The 23,762-nt window shown below is 39.1% G+C and overlaps 1 protein-coding gene and 1 long non-coding RNA gene across 2 annotated transcripts in view; both read left to right on the top strand.

The window, feature by feature from the left end:
- Positions 1 to 4,545, top strand: part of LOC117802403 — a 64,641-nt gene extending 60,096 nt beyond the window's left edge. The window contains exons 4-5 of the long non-coding RNA XR_004625784.1: positions 2,108 to 2,166; positions 2,895 to 4,545. This is a non-coding gene — a long non-coding RNA (uncharacterized LOC117802403). The remainder of the gene's footprint in view (positions 1 to 2,107; positions 2,167 to 2,894) is intronic.
- A 2,360-nt stretch (positions 4,546 to 6,905) lies between these two features.
- Positions 6,906 to 9,954, top strand: LOC117802463 (60S ribosomal protein L38-like). Its single transcript, XM_034661725.1, has 2 exons — positions 6,906 to 6,924; positions 8,326 to 9,954. The coding sequence occupies exons 1-2, from the start codon at positions 6,906 to 6,908 to the stop codon at positions 8,649 to 8,651; spliced, it is 345 nt and encodes a 114-aa protein (XP_034517616.1). The 3' UTR covers positions 8,652 to 9,954.
- Positions 9,955 to 23,762: the final 13,808 nt, after the last annotated feature.

The raw sequence follows: 23,762 nt of genomic DNA, 5'->3' as shown, positions 1-23,762 counted from the left end.
GGCATGCAGCTTGGTAGGGGGAATGCAGGCTGAATTTCAGTCCTCATTTGCCTCCTTGGCCAGACATCTTCAAGGAGTAACAATCCACTTCTCTGTAGGCAATAGCTCCTTTCTTGGCATAGCTGGCCATTGGTCCAGACTTTGGCTGGAGGAGCTGTTAAAAGTTGGAAAATTCTTCTTTCCTCTCAGATCTTTGTCTGTTTTTTAAGCACCTGCTCTCTGGGTATCTTATTGCCTCCCTCCCAACGTGAACTGGGATTCTCTCTCAGGAAAATTAATCAAAGATTTCCTTCCGTTCCCCATATCCAACGTCAACCAGTCAGGAAAGGACAAAGTCTCCCACCATCCTGATGCCCTCCCACTCATGTCTTTTCAGTTGCCTCTTGATGTCCAGAGCAAGGTGACTGATACCCTTGGCACCAGTGAATAACCTTGCCTTTCCCAGACCAAAGCAATGGTCCTACTACACCTTGAGCTTTCTGTGGTAACTCCCGAAACGTGGTGAAGCAGTCTTCAACAAGTTCTCCTCAGAAAAAACAATGTAGAAATACCTTGACTATACAATTTTAGGTATAGTCTGTAAGCCTATGTACAATGTGTGTGTTTGTAGGTGCTTTCTTAGACAGATAGATGATAGATGATAGATAGATAGATAGATAGATAGATAGATAGATAGATGATAGATAGATGATAGATAGATAGATAGATAGATAGATAGATATAGATAGATAGATGATAGATAGATGATAGATGAAAAAAAATAGCTAACAACTTAAGTTTGGAGACAGTATGATATAGTGGAAAGCACCCAGGCTTTCAAGCAAAGCAGATCTGTGTTAAATGACAGCCCAGCTCTTACCACCAGTGTGACTCTGGGGAAGGTCTCTCATCTTCCTAGTCTCAGTCTCCTTATTTACAAAAAAGAGACTAAGACTCAACTTGTAGGGTTGTGCCTTAGTTTTCTAGGGTTGCTGTAACAAAGCACCACAAACTGGGTGGCTTAAACGACAGAAACTTACTCTCTCACAGTTCTGGAGGCTGGAACTTTGAAATTGAGGTGTTGGCAAGGTTGATTCCTTCTGAGGGCTCCGAAGAAAGGATCTGTCCCAGGACTTGCTCCTTAGATTGTAGATGTCTGACTTTATATATTCACATGGTGTTCTCCCCATATGTGTGTCTCTGTGTCCAAATTTCCCCCTTTTATAAGTATACTAGTCATAATGGATTAGGACCCATCCTAATGACCTCACTTTAACCCAGTTACCCCGTAAAGACCCTATGTTCAAATAAGATCACACTTTGAGGTCCTAGGAGTTAGGATTCCAACATATCTTTTTGGAAGGAAGACAATTCAACTCATAACAGAATGAAACATGGTAACTTATATAAAGCACCTCACGGAAATCTTGGGTTACGAGAAGTACTTAAATAGCAATTGTGGACTTACTAGTAATGGTTTTGCCTTCTGTTCTTTGTAATGATCTTATAAATACATGATTACTTTCTGGGATTAATAGACCTATAGAGAGAGTGTCTATAGGGGGAAATGTATAAGTACATAGAATATGTCAGACGTCAGAATCAGTGATTGAGAATAAAAGGCTTTATATTTATGTATGTGTTTGGGGTAGAACTGGGAAAGAGAGGGGATATAAGTAGATGGTGAATGAAGGGCATAGAATTTGATTATCCAGACTGACTGATTTTTGAATTGATGAACACCGGCTTTTATTTCACTTTGAAAATAGAGTTAAAGAGAGATACAGAATCAAAGTTTACCCTTCGACAATATAATTTGTGCCAGGAACAGTCTGAATCATTGTGTTTGTAGAGCAAACAGAGTCATTGGAGAATCAGCCACATTCTGATGACAGAAAAACTCAGACTGTAATTCTTCTACAAACGGCGTTACTTGGAAAATGTTTACTATAGTAATTTTTTCAAGCCGCTATGGGATTTAAAAGTGATATATTTTCTGTGGCACGTTTGGCCTTAGAGTGTTATTTGAAGAAAAATTCTCACTGTTAATAAAACTAGAAAGGAGAAAATTGTGTTTGCTATTTCATGAAGAGGGACATCTCGTTTGATCTTGAACTTTTCCCATCAGGATATCCTCCACGGAGGCTGGGTAACTAAGACAATGCAGTGGAATGCATGGCTGAGAGGGTGAGTCTTCAAGAAGATGAAGGGTTATTATGTAAGAATCTGGTCTCCATTAAGAATAGAGCAAGAGGAAATATGTTTGATTTGCAGAAGGAAGAATTTAGGCTAGATCCAAATACTCTCCGTATTGGTAATCAGTAAAATAGATGCCCAAGAAAGGCTAAGTAATACCATTCCTAAGAAGATCTGTAAAATTATACAGAAATTGCATTGTTAATTGTTTTCAAAAATCATAAGGACTTATGAATATTCTATCCAGCATATGAAAATTGCATTACCCTAGGCAATTTTTCAAAATAACTCTTTTCTAAATAATCTTTCTGATTACCATTACTCAGTATATATACTTTTAATGGATGGTTGAGTTTGATTAAATTGATCAATTTGAAAATTAATTTTAATGTTACAAAGGCATGGTCTTATAATTTTCCCACTCAAAGATTTCCATTTAAGTCAAGCCAAAGAAAAACTAGAAATAGAGTTTTAAATCTTAGATTTAAGGTCTAAATCCCAATTTCCCCAGGAAGAGGGTAGATTTCTTTGAGAATAGGAATCTGTCTTCCTTTCCATCCTTCCTTCCTTCCTTCCTTCCTTCCTTCCTTCCTTCCTTCCTTTCTCCTTTCTTCCTTCCTTCTTTCTTTCACTCTCTCTTTCTCTCTTTCTTTCTCAAAACTGATTCCAAAGAACCCTTCTCATAAGGAAGCATTCATTCTATCTGTTTTGTTTTGCAGAGTACCAGAAAACTTATGAACGATGTTTGTGAGAGGTATACAGAAAGGGGTGCTGCCCTCTTCATACAGATTATTTCTGTTGATGGAGGTCAGCAGATAATTGCACAAATCTTTTCACTTTGCCTAAGAAGATATTTTCAATGTAAGTCTATAAGGAATCAAAAGTGGTTACCAAGCAAGTCCGTTTTCAGAAGTGACTTCTTTTGACTGTTCTGGATTTATTTTTTTGCCAGTCTTGTTAATAATGGGTTCGAGTTTTAATGTCTATGAAAGCACAGAAGACACATTTTTGGGTCCATGAAGGGCAGAAATTTGGATTAAAGACCCTAAAATAAATAACCCTTGAATGACTATACATCTGTGAAAGAGAACTGAAAATATATAAACCCTCCCAAAGGGAGCTTTAAAGGAAACTCTTGTTTAGCCTGATCTAATGGGGAAGGGGGAAGGGAAGGAAAATCCTGAGAATCTGAAAAAAACCCTGAAAACCTCAGGCTCCCACACTCAAATTTGAGGCTTGAACTTACACTCTCTGAAAGGCCTACATTCGCCAACAATATAGTATAAAAAGCAGTCTCAGACTGATAACAATACTGGTGCCCTCAATAGAAGTAATTAAAAGTCTTCTCTAGAAAGACATAGTTTCAACCCTGCACGGGATCCCTCTAGATAAAGTGCCACCGAGCATGAACTCACAGTTCTAAATTACAAGAAACATGAAGAAACAATCCAGAATCATTAGTAATAACTTTTTAGGCCTAAGAATTTCAGAAATAGATTATAAAAAATTTAAAACTATTAAAGAGAAGAAACAAACACTACTAAAATATTTACTAAGAGTAATTTTTCTGGCCTATAAAGGGGTTAATTTGTGTGTTCTTTCGCAGACTGTTTTACTTATGAAATAACCCAGGACCAGAGTTCTGCGTATGGGCAAGAGAGTACTCCATGTTATTTTCAGAACATTCCTTCTTGCATATGCTGGGGCTCTATGAGCAAACCTAACCGGGAATGGGCACAGCTGCTAGCCTTCTACTGCAGGCCAGTGAGCAAAGGGAAGTTTAAATTTGTATTCCAGCTGAAACGAAGTTTGGAAAGTAGACTAATTCCAAAAGTGTGAGAACCAAATAAAAGAGAAACAAGACAAAGCCAGTGAGTTTAGGAGGTGGAGGATGTGGTGTTCCTTAAGGCTCGAGAATACCAATGGAAGATGGGAAGCAACCCTTTGTAGGTCACCTTCAAAGGGACTGTGGTTTGGGGCAATATTCAGAAATGTTGTTTTGGCTATGAAGTAAAGCCAGATCCAGTGAAAGAAACCTAATTTCAGAAGGGGACTGTGTCTGCTAGGATGTGAATAGGTGATTTTATTTTCTTTTTTTAAAAAAAGATGTTACATTTAAGTAATCTCTATACCCAACATGGGACTCAAACTTACAACCCTAAGGTCAAGAGTCACATGCTCTACCAACTGGGCCAGCCAGGTGCCCCTAGTAGATTTTAATCCCTAGAACTATACATTTTTGAGTAGGTTTGGTTTCTCCCATCTCTGGCTTAGCAACGTCTGTCCTTTGTCATGTTGCTGTTGGAGACCAAACTATCAGAGTCTTCTGTCACAACTGATCAGCTTCCAAATGAATGGGACAGAAAAGTTTCTCAGGACCAGAATTGGGTCTTAATATCTTATCTTTTTTTTTTAAAGATTTTATTTATTTATTCGACAGAGATAGAGACAGCCAGCGAGAGAGGGAACACAAGCAGGGGGAGTGGGAGAGGAAGAAGCAGGCTCATAGCGGAAGAGCCCGATGTGGGGCTCGATCCCATAATACCGGGATCACGCCCTGAGCCGAAGGCAGACGCCCAACCGCTGTGCCACTTAGGCGCCCCTTAATATCTCATCTTAATATGATGTAATATCATATCTGGTCTGTAGGTAGCACATCATGATGAAAGAAAGTATGCTCAAGTCATGTTATGGCTACTTACATCCGCAATCCATTGCTTGGAAATTTTTGGGACTTGTTTTTGGGATAAGGAATGGAATAGATAAAATTAATTCAAACTGCTTTTGCTTAAGAAATTTCCAGATTTCCAGACAGGAATCAGCTGTCTTCATGAACAAAATCAAACTCAAAGGTAAAAGCCAGATTAGCATAACTTGATGGAGACACTCATATTAGTTGGACATTGTGGTGTTATAAAATGAAACATTCTAGTTAAATAGGGGTAATTAAGAGCCAATCCCCAAGGAATCTGGAAAATCATCAGGCAGTTATTTTTAATTCTTTCCTTCCTCTCTCCCACCCTCTCTCCGTCCCCCACTCCCTTCCTTTCTCCTTCCCCTCCCCTCCTCCTCCTCCTCCTCCCTTCCCAACTTCTCTTTCTCTTCCCCTCCCTCCGGCTCCATCCTGCTTGTTCCTTTTCTCTCAGCACCCACCTTTGCATACATACTTTTGTCCCCACTCATCTCCTTCTGCCACATGGTGCCTCAGACCCACTCCCAAAGTTTACCATGCTGTATTCTGTGTTTCAGGCTCAGTCTGTGTCAGGGGTTACTGTCAGATGCCTCTTCCAGCCTGAGGCAGGCATGGGAGGGGTAGAAATAACCATAATCCTAAAAGTAATAAACTTCCTTTTTATCTCCTTGAATACAGAGTCATTCTTTACCCTATGGGGTAATTTTCAAGCTACCCTGTGTATTGAAGAGCAGTCGGTAACCCAGGGCTCTTGAGATGATTCCTACAGTTTCATGCAACACTCCCCCGTTTCCTTCAGATTTTGTTGAAGCTGGTGGTTTTTGTTACAAGTACATAGTTAGTGAGTCTTCTGGGGGTTGAGCAAGGAGTTCTTTTCCTAACAGTATGCTTAAGGGCAGAGGAGGATGTTCCTTTTACAGATATCAGGAAGCATAAAAGAGAAATAGTTAGATCTAATCCTACAGATAGAATTTTATTTTTCTTCCTATTTCACTTGCATGTGTTTTTTTCCCCCAGCTTCAGAAACTAAAAGATAAAAAAGCAGTTTAGACTTAAAGAGTGCCTTTTTTTAAAGAACAACATTTACAATATGGTTTTTGTGTTCTGAGGAATATTATATCTGAAAAAATAAGGAATTCACACTAAATACACTTTAGAAATAGTTAAAATAAAGCAGGTTTCTTTACTGCAGGACTTTTCAGTGACTTTAATATGCTAATGGGCATTGTGACACTTCAAGAATGGATTATACTTTTCTGAAAATTATTTGACCATCAAAAAAGCATAGTCCTGCAAACAAAAGCTTTTAAACTTGTTCCTGCCAATGCAAGTTTCACTGCTGTCTTGACTCAAAGGAGTGTCTGATGCTGTGCTTGATTACGATACTATCCCCCAGCTCTAAACCCTGCCTACTCTACTCCACTTTGCGATGCAGAGGCCAAGACCCTGAAACCACATTATTCTTTAGTCATGTGGCTTCCTTTTGGAGTGCCCTTGAGAGAGACTGGGGAGCAGGAGGAAGGGAGAGGGCTTTTCCTTCTTCCTTTCTCTTTGCTCCTTTTAGATATCACCCTACCAGTGGCCTTTCACTCGGCAGCAATAATTAGTTGCTGTCTTCAGCTTCTTTCCACACTCCCAGAGCCTCATTGCAGTCTGAGATGAGGTCGCAGGGCTCTAGGTAATGGCCACCTTGGGAGTCAGAGCTCCAGATCCAAGAGTCCTCTCCTCAAAGCCCCAGAATACCAACAGTGGCTTGGCAGTGCCCCCCCTGAGACCTGGGTCCCACCTCTATGTGGCCCTCCCCAACTTCCAGTGCTGGCAATTCTAACCTCTTCCCTAAGAGTAGAAAGCTTGCTACCTAACTCTGTTATCTTAGTGTTCCTTTGTGCTGTTTTTGAGCCCTCCAACATCTGCAGCAAATTTCCCATATCGAATTCTCTCAGTTAAAATACCTAGTGTGGTATCTATTTTCCTGACTAGACCTCAGTGGAAAAAAAATGCACATGAGAGCTTCTCCGCCACAGGAGTGCCTTTGGAGATGGACGGAGGCTGGGAAAGTAGGTAGAAGAGACAAAGACAGTGGAGGAAAAGCCTTGAATTCTTGCCTTGAATCTAAAGCAGTGGTTTTCAGACTTTAGAAATTCAAGTGAACTCAAAGAAGTTCCATTTTGAAAACTTCACAACACCCCCGTGAAAGAATAGGATACATTCCGAGGTGTTATTAAAATAGAATTATGAATTCCTTTTTCATCTATTAAGTTACTCAGCGATTTCAGTAAAAATGTAGTGAAATGTAACCTTTCTGCAGGGCCGTATTTGCTATAATTTTAAACACAGATTAACCATCCCAAGACAGTGGAAAGAGATAGTGGGACTTGGTAGGGTATTGGAATTAGAATATTGAAAATGCAAACATATGTTCTAATGGAATCTCTAGGGATAACATTTACAAATATTTGGTTTAAAAAAATAACTAAATCTCTGGGTCTCAAATTTGGCCGATCGTTAGGATCATCAAGGAGATCGTTAAAATTACAGATTGCTGAATTTGACCCCAGGACCCGGATCCAGACTCTACTGGGTTGGGCCCCTGGAACTGTTATTTTTGGAAAAGCCCATATGATCGAGAGATTCTGATCATGGACAGGTTTAGGATCCGTTAGTATATAGAATAAAAACTTTTCTTTTTTCTTTTTTAATTTTTTTATTGGACAAAGAGAGACACAGTGAGAGAGGGAACACCAGCAAGGGGAGTGGGAGAGGGAGAAGCAGGCTTCCCGCTGAGCAGGGAGCCTGATTCGGGGCTCGATCCCAGAACCCTGGGATCATGACCTGAGCCGGAGGCAGATGCTTAACGACTGAGCCACCCAGGCACCCCTAGAATAAAAACTTTCCTAATTTTTTTTTTATAGAACTTAGATTCAAAATTCAGTGTTTGGTTTTTGTGTTGTTTTTTTTTCCCTCCATCAACAGTCTAAGCTAGGAGCCGGGGTGCTGACAGTCTCTCTATGCTAGCAGGGGGCAGTGGGGAAACCCGGGGTTGGAAGAGACAAAAGGCTGTGGAGCTTCCCTCCAAGGCTGATTTTTGAAGGGCTTTTGATCATCTCCACCCACTGTCAAAGCCAATCATGGACCCTCAGAGCCCAGGCACTTCTGGCAGGTTGTTTCCACACCACGACACCATTTCTGTCGGCTTCTTGGGGCTCCGGGGGGCGCCTGCTGTCAGGATGCTGAGAGTCTAAGTTAGAAGTGGGCCTTTCACAACGAGTGCAGAGTTTTTTTCCAAGTCGTTCCCTTCCTGGGATTCTAAGCTATGGTGGCCAGGCCTCTGACTTGTGAAATAAACTACCATCTCTGTCCATAGATCCTGCCAGGAGCTTCTCAGATAAACGGACAATGAAATGAATGGAAGAACATAGCCAAGGTGAGCAGCGAGAAAGAGTCTCGTTTAACTTGAGCTGAGGTCAGTTTTCTTGCTTGGAGAACCTCAGTATTTTTTAAAATCTCTAGTGGAAATGGGGGAAAAGGGCATCTACGTGGCAGTGCAAGTCCTCACTCCGTCCCTGTGCCCTTCCTGGTCACAACTGGCAAAGGTGAGAAAATCAAGACCTTCCTGCTCAAGGCCAGGGGAAAGGAGGCAAAATCTGTTAAGATCGAGAAAACTAAGGATAATGTGGGGTGTGCAGTTCAGTCCAGCAAATACCTTTACACCTTGGACTCAGGGAAGGCAGAGAAACCGAAGTGGTCCCTGCCCCTGGGTTGCACAGTGAAGGAGCTGAAATGAACCAGACATGCTGATTTAACTGTATTGTAATTTTTTTTAATTCAAACAAATGAATAAATAATTATTTTAAGGGGTGGAAAGGATGCTTGTTTTCCAGTTGCTCCAGTTGGCCAATCACAGCGGCATCCGGTTGGGATTAATATTGCTGGGTTACTTGGGATAGTGGGTCCTGGATTTGATCAGGGAACTCACCAAGCTTGCAGCTTTTCAATAGTGGAATCTGTTGACACAAAAAATCCTCAGCACTTTGGGTGATTCAAGTGCACTTTCATAATTTGCTTTCATTTTACCCTCTTTGTTATTTCCACATTCCACAAGAATCCATCGCTCCCCTCTGAATTATGTGCCACTTAGGACTGATGCTCATACCACCCGCTCAGGGAGGGCAACCTCAGCTTCTTGAACTCACAGAACCTATTGTTCCGTCCCTTTCTTACCCAGTGCTGTCACTGCAGCCCTATACTCCGGCTGGGAGGGCATGGAAATGACTCCCCAGAGAGCCATTCATCACAGTAATAAATGTCATGTGTTTTACTAAGTTCCATCAAAGTTCACCTCCACACCGAAGCAAAACAATTGTTCTCTATGCGTTCTTTTCTGTGTCAAAACATACTGTTCCCCAAAGTGCAGGAGCTATTCGTCTATGTGTGGCAGGTAAACTTGAAGCTGCGTACACATCTGTGCACAGACAGTGTGGATGTGTTTGTTTTCAGTCCATGTGAGCCCCGGTGAGAGACCAGCGCTTACAAACACCTCGATGCCTGGCTGAACCGCCACTTTCACAGGCTTCGTGTAGAGACAACAACTACTTAGACGTGTGCATTTTCAGTATTATTCTGAATTTTTTTCCTAGCCGCCCAGGTGTGTTGATTTTAATTGCTTTACTCACTTAAACATCTCCAAAGACTGTACTAGGTTAGTTAGCGGTGCAAGCCTGTTGCCGGCTTTCTGCTCTCCCCTTTTTTTTGCCCACAAGCCCAAATTAACCAGCAACCTGCATTGCTCATTAATGAGGCTGGGATTCTTCTCTGTAGAGTTCAGGAAGGCATAAAAGGCAGCCTGTCTTTATGCTAACATCAACTGTTTTCATCATCTTCTTCCTACCAAATGCTCTCTGCCGACTTACTTCAGAAAAGAAGCGAAGATTTCCCTAGCTTCTCAGAGTCTGCAGTCCTGCTGTTGAGCAATTTTAGAACAATTTACTATGTAAGTCACCCAACAAAACAAAACAAAACAAAACAAAACAAAACAAAACAAAACAAAACACACACACACCATGTCAAAACAAAACAGCCTGGGCAGCCTTTCCTTGTTTTTAAACCTCACTTGCTCAATAGCATATTTAATAAAATATATACCAACTCATTTTGTCCAGCACTGTTTAATGCAATAACTTTCACAAACACAAAGAGGCCTAAACATTTAGCCACACATGTCATCAAATAAGAGCTGTTGTAATAATGTTCTGTAATTTAACATTTAGATTTTAAGATATGCCTTGTTAAGAAAAACAAAAGGGCTTGTTAACTGATTTGCTTTTCTTATTAACTCTGTTTTTTAACTGACTGAGCAAACATCCAATTAGAGGGATCCTTTGTTAGGGTCATACATTAGCTAAAGAGAAAAGAGGAAAAAACAACTATAGCAGAAGCTAGGAATTTCCAAAGGCTTATTTTGTTGGAGTTAGGATATGATATCTTTTATTATTTTTATTTATTTATTCATTTATTTATAAAAATTTTGTTTATTTATTTGAGAGACAGAGACTACAAGTTGTCGGGGGGGGGTGGGCAGAGAGAGAGGGAGAAGCAGGCTTCCCACTGAGCAGGGAGCCTGACATGGGGCTCCACCCCAGGACTCCAAGATCATGACCTGAGCTGAAGGAAGCCACTTAACTGACTGAGCCACCCAGGCGCCCCAAGGATATGATATCTTTTAAATAGGCTGATGACAATCTGTCCCTTTATATATTAAAGATAAATGTCTCGGGCATAATCCCTGTCTGGCTACCTTAATCTTAATTGCAGGAACAGACAAAGTGGAACAAGGATTAAATAAAGAAACAAAAAACAGACTGTGCCGACAAGTATAAGGAAAGAACAGTTCCAAATTTTGTGTTGAATTTAACTTCCCTTCAGCTGATCCATACAGCCCGCTATGCCATATCATTCCAAAAAACACTGAAACTTTGGGTTTTGGTATGGATGCTATCAGAAGTTCCACTGGTTTGATCAAAATCATGGTTGTGTAGACCCACACATTCTTAGAGCAAAAATAGGTAACCAGGTTATAGGTTATAAGCTGACAATTAAGCTTTTTGTAAGGGAATCTGCAGTTTATAACCAAATCCCACATGAAAATGTCTGCCAGGTGTTATATTTGTATTACTTTGAATTCTAAACTTTTTTCCACTGGTTTTATTGAGAAATAATTGACATACAGTATATCACTGTATAAGTGTAAGGAATACAACGTGATGGTTTAATTCATACATATATTGTGAAGTGATTACCACAACAGATTCATCTTTTACATAGATACAATAAGAAGAAAAGAAAAAAAGAAAAAAAATTTTCTCCTTGTGAGGAGAACTCAAAGGATTTATCCTTTTAACAACTCTCAACTATATACCCCACAGCAATGGTAGGTCCAGTCACCAAGTTATACATGACATCCCTAGCACTCATTTGTTTTACAGCTGGAAGTTCGTACCTTTTGACCACGTTTCTCCAATTCCCCCTCCCCCCACCTTCCACCTCTGGTATCCACAAATCTGACCTCTTTTTCTGTGAGTTTGGTGTTTTTGTTCTTTTTTCTTTTTTAAATTCCACATATAAGTGAGATCATACAATATTTATCTCTTTCTATCTGACTTATTTCACCTAGCATAATGTCCTCACGGTACATCTTTGTTGTTGCAAATGGTAGGACTTCCTTCTATTTTTTTTTTTTAAGGCTGAATAATATGCCAGTGTGTATGTGTGTGTGTGTGCGTGTGTGCATATACGCACACATACATATAAACATGAGGGCACAGATGTACTTTTGAGTTAGTGATTTCATTTTCTATGGATGTATTCCCAGAAGTGAAATTACAAAATCGTATGGTATTTCCATTTTTAATTTTTTTGTGGATCCTCCATACTGTTTTCCACGGTGGCTGCACCAATCTACGATCCCACCAACAGGGCACCAGGGTCACCATTTCTCACCGTCCTCACCAGGATTCGTTCTGTCTTGTCTTTTGCATGATGGCCATTCTCACAGACATGAAGTGATATTGCATTGTGGTTTTAATTTGCATTTCCCTAATGACTAGTGATATTGAACATCTTTTTATGTACCTGTCGTCCTTTGATATATCTTTGTTGGAGAAATGTCTACCCAGGCCTTTTGCCTATTTTTTAATTGGGTTATTTGGGGTTTTTTTTCTATTGTATGAGCTCTTTACATATTTTGGATATTAGCCCCTTATCAGATATTTGCAGATATTTTTCCCATTCCATAGGTTGTATTTTTACTTTGTTGATGATTTCTTTTGCTGTGCAGAGCTTTTTAGTTTGATATAGTCCTACTTGGTTTTGGTTTTGCTACTTGTGCTGTAGGTGTCATATCCAAAAGATCATTACCATCACCTATGTCAAGGAGATTTATTCCTATGTTTTCTTATACAAGTTTCATGGCTTCACATCTAACACTTAAATCTGTAATCCATGTTGAGTTAATATTTTGTGAGTGGTATAAGATATGGGCCCAGTTTTATTCTTTTACATGGGAATATCCAATTATCCCAGCACCATTTATTGTAGAGACTGTGTTTGCTCCATTGAGTATTCTTGACTCCCTTGCCAAATATTGGTTGACCGTATGTGATTGAGTTTATTTTGGGGCTCTCAATTCTGTTCCACTGGTCTATTTGTCTGCTTTTATGCCAGTGCCATACTGTTTCAATGAAGCCAACTATGTCTTTATAGTGTAGAATGAAACCAGGAAGTGTGGTGCCCCTACTGTGTTCTTTCTCAGGATTTGTTTGGCTCCTCAGAATTTTTTGTGGTTTCATGTAAATTTTAGGAGCTTTTTTTCTATTTCTGTAAAATATGCTATTAGAATCTTAATAGGGATTGAATTGAATCTCTGGATGGCTTTTAGTAGTATTGGCATTTTAACAATATTAATTCTTCCAATCTATGAACATAGGATATATTTCCATTATTTTGTCTTCTTTTATTTCTTTCATCAAAGTCTTATAGTTTTCACAGTATAAGTCTTTGACTTCCTTAATTAAATTTATCCCTAAGCATTTTATTGTTTTTCATACAACTGTGAATGGGAACCATGTCTTTATTTTTATTTTGGAAAATTTATTGTTAGTGTATTGAAATGCTACTGGTTTTTGTATGTTAATTTCATATCCCGCCATTTTATTGAATTTATTGATTAGATCTGACAGTTTTTGGTTGAGTCTTTAGGATTTTCTATATATAAAATTATGTCATTGGCACATAGAAACAATTTTACATCTTCTTTTCCAATGCTAACACTTTTATTTCTTTTTCTTGCTTGATAAACCTGGCTAGGACTTCCAGTACTATGTTGAATATGAGTGGTAAGAGTGGGCTTGTTCCTGACCCCTGCTTGTTCCTGACCCTAAAGGAAAAGCTTTCAACCTTTCACCATTGAGTATGATGTTAGCTGTGGGCTTGAATTTTGTGAAATGCTTTTTCTGTGTTTTACATCCCAGGGATAATCCCACTTAATTATGGTGTATGATCCTTTTTGTGTGCTGCCAAATTCAATTTGCTAGTATTTTATAGAGAATTTTTGAATCTTTTTATATTTAGCAGAGATATTGGCCTATAGTTTTCTTTTCTAATAGTTTCCATTTCTAGTTTTAGTATCAGGATAATGTTGGCTCATAAAATGACTTTGGGAGTGTTCCCTCTTCTTTGATTTTTGGAAGAGTTTGAGGAAGATTGGTGTTAATTCTTCTTTAAATGTTTGGTAAATTTTACCAGTGAAGCCATCTGTCTGGGTTTTTCTTTGTTGGGGAATTTTGATTACTGATTAATCTCCTTACTAGTAATTGGTCTATTCAGATTTTCCATTTCTTCGTGATTCAGTCTTGGTAAGTTGAATATTTCTAAGAATTTTTCCATTTCTTCTAGGTTGTTCAATTTTTTGGCTTATAGTTGTTCATGAAAGCCTACTATGATCCTTTGAATTTCTGTAGTACCAGTTGTAATATCTCCTTTTCATTTATAATTTTGTTGTTTGGATCCTTTGTCCTTTTTCCTTGGTTAGTGTAGCTAAGGTTTTGTCAATTTTGTTTATCTTTTCAAGGAAAAACTCTTTGTTTTGTTAATCTTTTCTATTATTTTTCTGTTTTCTATTTCATTTATTTATGCTCTAATCTTTATTATTTCCTTTCTTCTGCTAAATTTCAGCTCAGTTTGTTCTTTTTCTAGTTCCTTAAGGCTTAGAGTTAGGTTATTTATTTGGAAACTTTCATGCTTCTTAATATAGGCATTTTATTACTATGAATTTCCCTACTTAGAACTGCTTTTGCTGAATCCTATAAGTTCTGGTATGTTGTGCTTCCACTTTCATTTGTCTTAAGAAACTTTTTATTTACCTTTTATTTTGAAGAAATTGGTTGATCCATTGATTGATTAAGAGAGTGTTGTTTAATTTCCATGTGTTTGTAAATTTTCCAGTTTTCCTCTTGTTACTGATTTCTAGTTTCATGCCATTGTTGGTCAGAGAAGATACTTGGTATAATTTCAATCTTCTTGAATTTGCTAAGACTTGCTTTATGATCTAATCTATGCTCTATCCTAGAAAATGTTCCATGTGTGCTTAAGAGGAATGTGTACCCATGCTGTTTTGGATGGAATATTCTGGATATATCTTTTAAGATTTATTTGGTCTACAGAATTGTTCAAATTCACTGTTTCCTTATTGATTCTCTGCCTGAATGATTTATCTATTGTTGAGAGTAGGATATTAAAGTTCCCAACTATTATCATATTACTGTTTATTTCTCCTTTTAGCTCAGTTTTTGCTTTATATATTTAGGTGCTCCAATGTTGGGTATATATATATTTATAATTCTTATACCTTCTTGATGTATTGAACCATTTATCATTATATAGTGACTTTGTTTGTGTTCTTTTGAGTAATTACTACAGGATTTTCCATTGTGGTTACCATGGGACTTACGTAAAACATCTTAAACTTATAATACCCTATTTTATATTGATCAAAATTTAACTTCAATAGAACTTGTACACTTTCTTTTATTTCCCCTCTCCCTTACATTTTAGGTTATCACTGATACAATTTACATTTTTTATGATATAAAACTAATAACATTATTGTAGCTATGGTTATTCTTATTACTTATTTTCTTTTAAACTATGGTTGTAAATGAATTATGCACCACTATTACCATATTGCAGAATCTAACTAGGACTATATACTTACCATTATCAGTGAGATTTACAGTACCTTTTTATGTTTTTATGACGTTAATTAGCATTGTTTTACTTCTATTTTCTGTTCCTTTCTCTTACTCTTCTCCTTCAGGAATTCCCATAATGCAAATACTGTTCCTTTTCTTTCTGTTCTGTAATTCACAGAGGTTTTCGTAACTCTTTTTAAAATTTTTATTTAGTTCATCCTCTTATAGGTAATTTCCAATGTTCTATCCTCCAGGGTGCTAATTCGAGGATTTGTTTGTTTGTTTGTATGCTGAATACAGCCTTTGGCCTGTTTTACTGGGGAATGTAACCAGGGCATATGGAAGCTGCATAACCCATCCAACGGCCTTGCATACAGTGGCACTGAAACAGAAAGCACAGCCAATGGTGTCCCCCATCTGCAGAGCAAAGCTGGTGGCCTCACCTGACCAGGGAATTCAATGCACACTGTGGTCTGATTTGGGTTCCCAAACAATGAGCTGTATAGCCCCCGGTACTATCCTGCAGCTCTGCCAGGGAAGGGAAGCTAATCTGTAGTCCCACCTATTATTGAATATAGTACCCAGTCCCCTCTAGTAAGACTGACCAGGGAATTCATGCAATTGTGAAGCCTATCCTACATTCTCATTTAGATAGGGTACCAAGTTTCCTGGTCAGAATGTGCCCATGACACTGTTCTGCAGGTGAGCAAAACTATTGGCTGGGATTACTACTTGGGCACTGCAGGTATGAACTTGGCTGCCAAGACCCATGTGCTGGTTGCTACAAGCCCCTTCTCTCTCTCTGTCAGAGTTAGATTTCCAGTGGTTGAGTCCTGCAGATTCCCCTGCAATTCCTGTGGTGCAAGATCAGAGGAAGAGCTCCCGCAAAGCCACCCATAATGCTGGGGGTGGCGGATTGTTTCCCCTGGGTTCTCTTTTCCCATTGGAAGAACTGAAGGTGCAGGGAAGACCCCTCCATGGGGTGCTGCATTGGTCTAGGGGACAGGCAGTTCGGTCAATATGTAGCCACTTCTCTTACCCTTTTAAAGCAGTGTGCCTTGGTCTCTGTGGTACAGGGAGGTGCTTCAGCCTTACCGCCATGTTCTAAGATTCTCTCAGTGGTGTCTTGTTGTTAAAGAGTATTAGTTCTGCTTGTGAGAGGGAGTGAGGTTAGGAACAACCTATGTCACCATCTTGTGACATCACTCCCTAAATTCTAAACTTTGATTGGAGATGATAAGGAATATATATAATGGAATCTGAGCAATGTATTGATTAGTCAGTGACAAACATATTAATCACAAGCTCCTTTTTTTAAAAAAAAAAAGATCTTGGTTTATTTATTTGACAAGAGAGAGCAAGAGTGAACAAGTACGCAGAGTGGCAGGAAGAGGGAGAAGGAGAAGCAGACCCCCAACTGAGCATGGAGCCTGACTCAGGGGACTCAATCCTAGGACCCTGGGATATGACCTGAGCCGAAGGCAGACACTTAACCAACTGAGCCACCCAGGAGCCCTTTCTTTCTTTCTTTTTTTTTTTTTTTAAGTTTATTGATTTAAGTATCACTACACCAAATGTGGAGCTCAGACTCACAACCCCAAGATCAAAGAGTCATACGCTCCTCCAGTTGAGCCAAACAGGTGCCCCAATCACAAGCTTTTAAATAAAACATCTAAAGAAAAGTTACAAGACCTTAACCCAGGTGTTTGATGGATTTTAAAGATCTACATACCTTGTTTTTGTCAGAGTTCATGTTTTTCAATAAATCTTTCAATTTTTTTATTTATTTTTTATTTTTTTTAAAGATTTTATTTATTTATGACAGAGATAGAGACAGCCAACGAGAGAGGGAACACAAACAGGGGGAGTGGGAGAGGAAGAAGCAGGCTCATAGCGGAGAAGCCTGATGTGGGGCTTGATCCCACAATGCCAGGATCACGCCCTGAGCCGAAGGCAGATGCCCAACTGCCACCCAGGCGCCCCTATAAATCTTTCAATTTTTAATCTAACTTTTTCTTGTGATACTTCATCATTATATTTTGCTTCTTCTGATTTAAGGCCTAAACTTTTTTGAAATATTGTAGTGGATGATAATTTTAAGTAGTAAGACATAGACTGCTTGTAGTTCACCAAACCAGAATCCTCTTCTTACTGAGCTCACACATGGTTTCCGAGGCCCTTGTTGCTATTAGACGTGGCCCTGAGCCCAAGTCCTGAGCTAATGGGATGTATGCAGAAGTGATGTGGAGCTTCTGGGCTTCTCCCCAAGACCTTCCCGTGAGTACTTCTCTATACTCTTTCTTTCCTCTTCAGCCAGATTAAATGCAAATAAGTGCAGGGCCCTTGGTAACCATATACTGAAAATGGCAGAGACAAGATGGAAGGAACTTGGGTACCAAAAATTACTGCTTGAAAGAACACGTCCCAGGGGCACCTGGGTGGCTCAGTCAGTTAAGCGGCTGCCTTCAGCTCAGGTCATGATCCCAGGGTCCTAGGATCAAGCCCCTCATCTGGCTCCCTGCTTCTCCTTCTCCCTCTGCTCCCCTGCTCCTGCTCTCTCTCTCTATCTTAAATAAATAAATAAAATCTTTAAAAGAAAGAAACCAAGAAAGAAAGAACACATCCCAAAGGACAAGAATACCCATTTGTATGATCAAGGAGTAAAACTTCTTCCACACTGAAATATTCTTGGATATATATGTCACTACAAAACACAGGAAGTTCTCCAGCACATAAAAGCCTTCTTATTTGGGGCAAATGTGTAGTGACAGGTCCTCACCTCCTACCACTATAGCTAAAGGTAGATAGATATTCCTTGCCTCTTCTCCCTGTCGGGAAGAACATGGTATGTGGCCTTCGCCTCATCAATTAGATGCTCCTGACAGGGCTTTGACACAGAATGATATGCTTAATTATTATTTCTCTGTTTTGAACAAGGACCTGTGACACTGTCTCCACAGAATTGATTTTCCTTGTAGGTTTTATATGGATAGTTAACTTCTTTTATGGCTCTTAATTCAACCAATCAACAAGTAAACATCTCTAGGTTAAGTTTCAGAGAAATTCTTCTGAGATGTTAGAGGTATTTCTGCAAAAAATATTGTGATATTTCTGTCAAAATTAGGAGATTTATGTTTTAGGATGTGCTTAAATGAACTTATTCTCTCCCTACTTTTGCTGTCTGGCAACTGGTAAACCCTATAGATTTTGTATTTGTTTATTAATACTCTATGGCTTTGGCCAGTGGTTTTCAGCATGCTTACCATAAAGAATTTGTTTTCTAACTTTTGCCCTCTTCAGAATCTATGTAGATTGAAAGATTTTAAATCCCTAAAGACTTTTATTAAGTGATAATAAATCTGCCTTTTTGTATTTTGTTACTTTTCTCCTACTTCTCACTCTGGAATAAGTGGCAGGGTAAGAAGAGGCCTTTCTAAGGAGTGGGCATGGCTTTAACATGGGCTAGTAGGAGTTTTGAATTTTGGCAGACATCAGAAATTAGAAATTTGGTGGGCATTTAGAATTACTAATCATATCCCAATCAGCTTACTTTTATAATATTTATTTTTCTAGATATTATGTGAGTGCTAAGGACACAGAAATGAGTAAGACATGCTCTCTGTCCAAGAAATCATATACACAAAAAGGCATACCCAAAATGGTGTGGCGGCCTTGTATATAGGTGGATATGAAAGGAAGAGGGTTCTTTATTAGTCTCCTAGGGCTGCTCTAACAAATTACCACAAACTGAGTGGCTTAAAACAAAAGAAATTTATTCTCTCACGGTTCTGGGGACTAGATGTCTAAAATCAAGGTGTTGGTAGAGCCATATTCCCTCCGTAGTCTCTCAGATCGAATCCTTCCTTGATTCTTCCAGCTTCTGGAAGTCACAGTCTCTGGCTCCATCTTTACATGGCCTTCTCCCCCATTTCTGGGTCCAAATTCCCTTCTCCTTATAATGACACCAGTCATACTGGATTCAAAGCCCACTCTAATTCTGTATGATCTCATCTTAACTTGATTATGTCTGAAAGAGCTTATTTTCCAATAAAGTCACTTTCACAGATTCCAGGTGGCCATGAATTTTGAGGGGACTCTGTTTAATCAGTACAAGCTTCCAATGCAAGTCAGAAAGATGATCAAAGGATGTTTCCTAGAGGAAGAAGGTGATAGCTGAGCTGCACCTCGAGGGGTAAATGGAAGTTAAAGTAGAAATAAGATGGTTTATCACCTAAACATGTGTGTTACCGCATAAAGCAGATTTTTAAAAATGCCTTCTACTAGAAAATTTTATTATATTCCTTATTTTAATTAAGACGAGGTTCAGTCTCAAACACGTACTTTGTCTTTCTTTATAGTAGTGTCTCCTTTGCTGCTTTAATCCAAGCAATCCTACTTCATTCTCAGCTGTGAAATATTTAGAGTCCATGTGCTAAATACATATCACATTAACACTTCCTAGTGCAAGAATCTCTCTGTAATCCCAGCCTCCTGGCCTTATTCCAACTGTAAACATGAAACACCTGTAGGCCTCTCATTTTCCTCTGATTTGGAGTCTAAAAGTATTCTCCCTCATAAGGAAGTACAAAAGACGCCTGTATTAGGATCAGACCTGACTTCATTCATTCATTCAATCATTCACTCCACAAGTTTTTTTTGAGTACTGTGTGCAAACCACTGTGCTAGGTGTGGAGAAGATTAAAAAGATAAATATAATATATGTCCTGTCCTCAAAAAGTCTATAGTCTGATAGGGAGAAAGAAAACATAAGTAATATATACCATTTCTGGCATGCAATAATTACTCAAGATATTTGTTGAAGTGAATAAAAAGATTTAAACATGGACCAGAGGAATTATTCCTGACCTTAAACTTCTTGGGGGTAGATTCTGGGCTCTTGCCTGCTTGGATTTTTTTTTTTTCTAAGATTTTCTTTATTTGACAGAGAGAGAGAGAGAGTGAGAGAGAGCACAAGCAAGAGGAGTGGCAGAGGGAGAGGGAGAAGCAGGATCCCAACCGAGGAGGAAGCCTGACACAGGGCTCAGTCCCAGGTCACCAAGGTCATGACCTGAGCCAAAGACTGATGCTTAACTGACTGAGCCACACAGGTGCCCCTGCTTAGATCTTTTTTTTTTTTTTTAAAGATTTTCTTTATTTAACAGAGAGAGACAGCCAGCGAGAGAGGGAACACAGCGGGGGGAGTGGGAGAAGAAGAAGCAGGCTCCCAGCGGAGAAGCCTGATGTGGGGCTCCATCCCAGAACTCCGGGATCACACCCTACGCCCAAGGCGGTCGCTTAACGACTGCGCCACCCAGGCGCCCCCCTGCTTAGATCTTTTAAGTGTACTTAATTCCTCAAGCCTTTGAGTCCGAAGTTTAGTACTTAACCCTGCTGGGATCCCTGCCACCTTGTTTTATTTCCATTGTGACCCTCACCCTGTTTTAGGCTTAAAAAGGTGTGCAACTTTCTAGGAGCAACCATTTCTCAGATGTGTCTCTTGGAGCTTCCTGCTGATAGCTTGAGAGTCACTGCTGTGTAAACGCACTGCTGACTACTTGGTGGGACAGATGATGAGGATCTTTCAAACTGCTCTGACTACTTCCCATCTAGTTTTCACCTCCTGAAACTTACGAGAGATCTGAAGTCATCACCTTAACTTCAAACCTAGTGTTCTGAGGGGTCCTATAGGACAGATGGGATAGGAATTTGAAGACTGTTTCTCCATATGCTTAGAGAATTGCTGGATCATATGATAGTTCTATTTTTAATTTTTTGCAGAGCCCCCATACTGTTTTCCATAGTGGCTGCACCAATTTACATTCCTACCAACAGTGTATTTCCTTACCAACCCTTGTTACAGTTTCTTGATTATAGCCATTCTAACAGTGGGGGGAGATATCTTGTGGTTTTGATTTACATTTCCCTGATGATTAGTGATGTTGAGCACCTTTTCATGTACCTCTTGGCCATCTGTAAATTTTCTTCGGAAAAATGTCTATTCAGATTCTCTGTCCATTTTTTAATCAAATCGTTTTCTTGCTATTGAGTCGTATGAGTTCTTTATATATTTTGGATATTAATTGCTTAACAAATATATAATTTGCAAATATCTTCTCCCATTCAGTAGGTTGCCTTTTCATTTTGTTGATGGTTTCCTTTGCTGTGCAAAAGCTCTTAGTTTGATGTAGTCCCATTTGTTTATTTTTGCTTTTGTTGCCCACCCCTTTGGTGCCGGTCTGAAAAATCATCACCAAGACCAATGTCAAGGAGCTTACTGCCTATGTGTTTTTCTAGCTCTTTTGTAGTTTCAGGTCTCACATTCAAGTCTTCAATCCATTTGGAGATAAGTTTTAGATATGGTGTAAGATAGTGTTCTAGTTTCATTCTTTTGCATGCGGCTGTCCAGTTTTCCCAACACCTTTTATTGAAGAAACTGTCCTTTCCCTATTGTATATTCTTGCCTCCTTTGTCATAAATTAATTGACCATAAAGTATGTGGGTTTATTTCTGGGTTCTCTTCTGTTCAGTTGATCTGTGTGTCTGTTTTTATGCCAATACCACAGTATTTTTACTACTATAGCTGTATAACACAGTTTCAAATTATGAAGTGTGATACCTCTGGCTTTGTTCTTCTTTCTTAAGATTACTTTGGCTGTTTGAGGTCTTTTGTGGCTCCATACAAATTTTAAGATTGTTTTCTCTATTTCTGTGAAAAGTGCCATCAAATTTTAATAGGGATTGCATTGAATCTGTAGATTGCTTTGGGTAGTATGGACATTTTAACAATATTAATTCTTTCAATCCATGAGCATGGAATATCTTTCCATTTATATGTGTCTCCTTCAGTTTGGTTCATCAGTGTCTTAAGTTTTCAGCATACAGGTCTTTTACCTCCTTGGCTAAATTTACGCCTAGGGGCACCTGGGTGGCTCAGAGGTTAAGCATTAGACTCTTGCTTTATCTCAGGTCATGATCTCAGGGTTGTGAGATCGAACCCAAAGTTGGGCTCCATGCTCAGCAGGGAGTCTTCTCAAGATTCTCTCTTCCTGTCCCTCAGCCCCTCACCCCACGTACATGCACACACTCTCTTCCTCTCTCTCTCTCTGGAATAAATAAATAAAATAAATCTTAAAAAATTATTCCTAGATATTTTACTCTTTTTGGTGCAATTATAAATTGTTTGGGATTGTTTTCTTAATTTCTCTCTTTTTTTAAAGATTTCATCTATTTGAGAGAGGGAGAGAGAGAGAGAACACGAGCAGGGGGAGGGGCAGAGGGAGAGGGAGAAGCAGACTCCCCACTGAGCAGGGAGTCTGAAGCAGGGCTCAATCTCATGACCTTGAGATCATGACCTGAGCTGAAGGAAGCTGCTTAACTGACTGAGCCACTCAGGCACCCCTTAATTTCTGTTTTTGATAGTTCATCATTAGGGTATGGAATTGCAACAGGTTTTTGTATACCAGTTTTGTATCCTACAACTTTACTGGATTTGTTTATTAGTTCTAACATTTTTTTTTTAAAGATTTTATTTATTTATTTGACAGAGGTAGAGACAGCCAGCGAAAGAGGGAACACAAGCAGGGGGAGTGGGAGAGGAAGAAGCAGGCTCATAGCAGAAGAGCCTGATGTGGGGCTCAATCCCATAACGCCAGGATCACGCCCTGAGCCGAAGGCAGACGCTTAACCGCTGTGCCACCCAGGCGCCCCTAACATTTTTTTTTGTATGTATGTGGTCTTTAAGGTTTTCTACATATAATATTAGGTCATCTGCAAATAAGGACAGTTTTATTTCTTCCTTTCCAATCTGGATGCCTTTTATTTCCCTTTCTTGTCTTACTGTTCAATGCTATGTTGAATAAAAGTGGTGAAAGTGGGCATCTTTGTCTCATTCCTGATTGTAGAGGAAAAGTTTTCAGCTTTTTATCATTGAGTATGATGTTAGCCATGGGCTTGCCAAAATATGTCCCCTTTATACTCACTTTGTTGAGATTTTTTAAGTGGATGTCAAATTTATAATGAATTTATGAATTTTACCATAAATGGATGTTGAATTTTGTCAAATATTCTTTCCACATCAGTTGAGATGATCATATGATTTTTATCCTTTATTTTGTTAATGTAGTGGATCACACTGATTGATTTGCAGATGTTGAACCATCCTTCCATCCCTGGAATAAATTCTAGCTGATCATGGTGTATGATCTTTCCAATGTATTGTTGAATTTAGTTTGTTAATATTTTGTTGAGGATCAATGGAGGTTTTAATGGAGATACTTCTGGGCCCATTAATTTTTCTATTTTATTAACTACAAAAGTTAAACATGATTTTTTTTTAATTCAGACAATACAGAAGTAAAAAATAATGGCTCCCCCTTCATGCACCTACACATACTACTATTTACTTTCTTCTTTATGATTACCATGTAACCAATATAAACATTATATTTTTGGAAGCCCGTGAGGTCAAAGCAATTTTCACAATAGTAAGACTTTATTTGCCTTTTTCACTGGGTTGTTTGCATTGATGGTGCAAAAGCAATGGCATGTAAAACCGCTCGTGTCTTAGCATGAAACAAGGCCGTGGCTTCTAACTGTACTAGGAGTCACTGTATTCTTCAATGCCATGCACTCACAGGAGCAACAAAAAAGGC

The sequence above is a fragment of the Ailuropoda melanoleuca genome, chromosome 5 (genome assembly GCF_002007445.2).
Source record: "Ailuropoda melanoleuca isolate Jingjing chromosome 5, ASM200744v2, whole genome shotgun sequence".
NCBI classification, from domain to species: domain Eukaryota; kingdom Metazoa; phylum Chordata; class Mammalia; order Carnivora; family Ursidae; genus Ailuropoda; species Ailuropoda melanoleuca.
The sequence above is the reverse complement of the archived record's forward strand: the minus strand, read 5'-3'. Positions and strand labels throughout refer to the sequence as shown.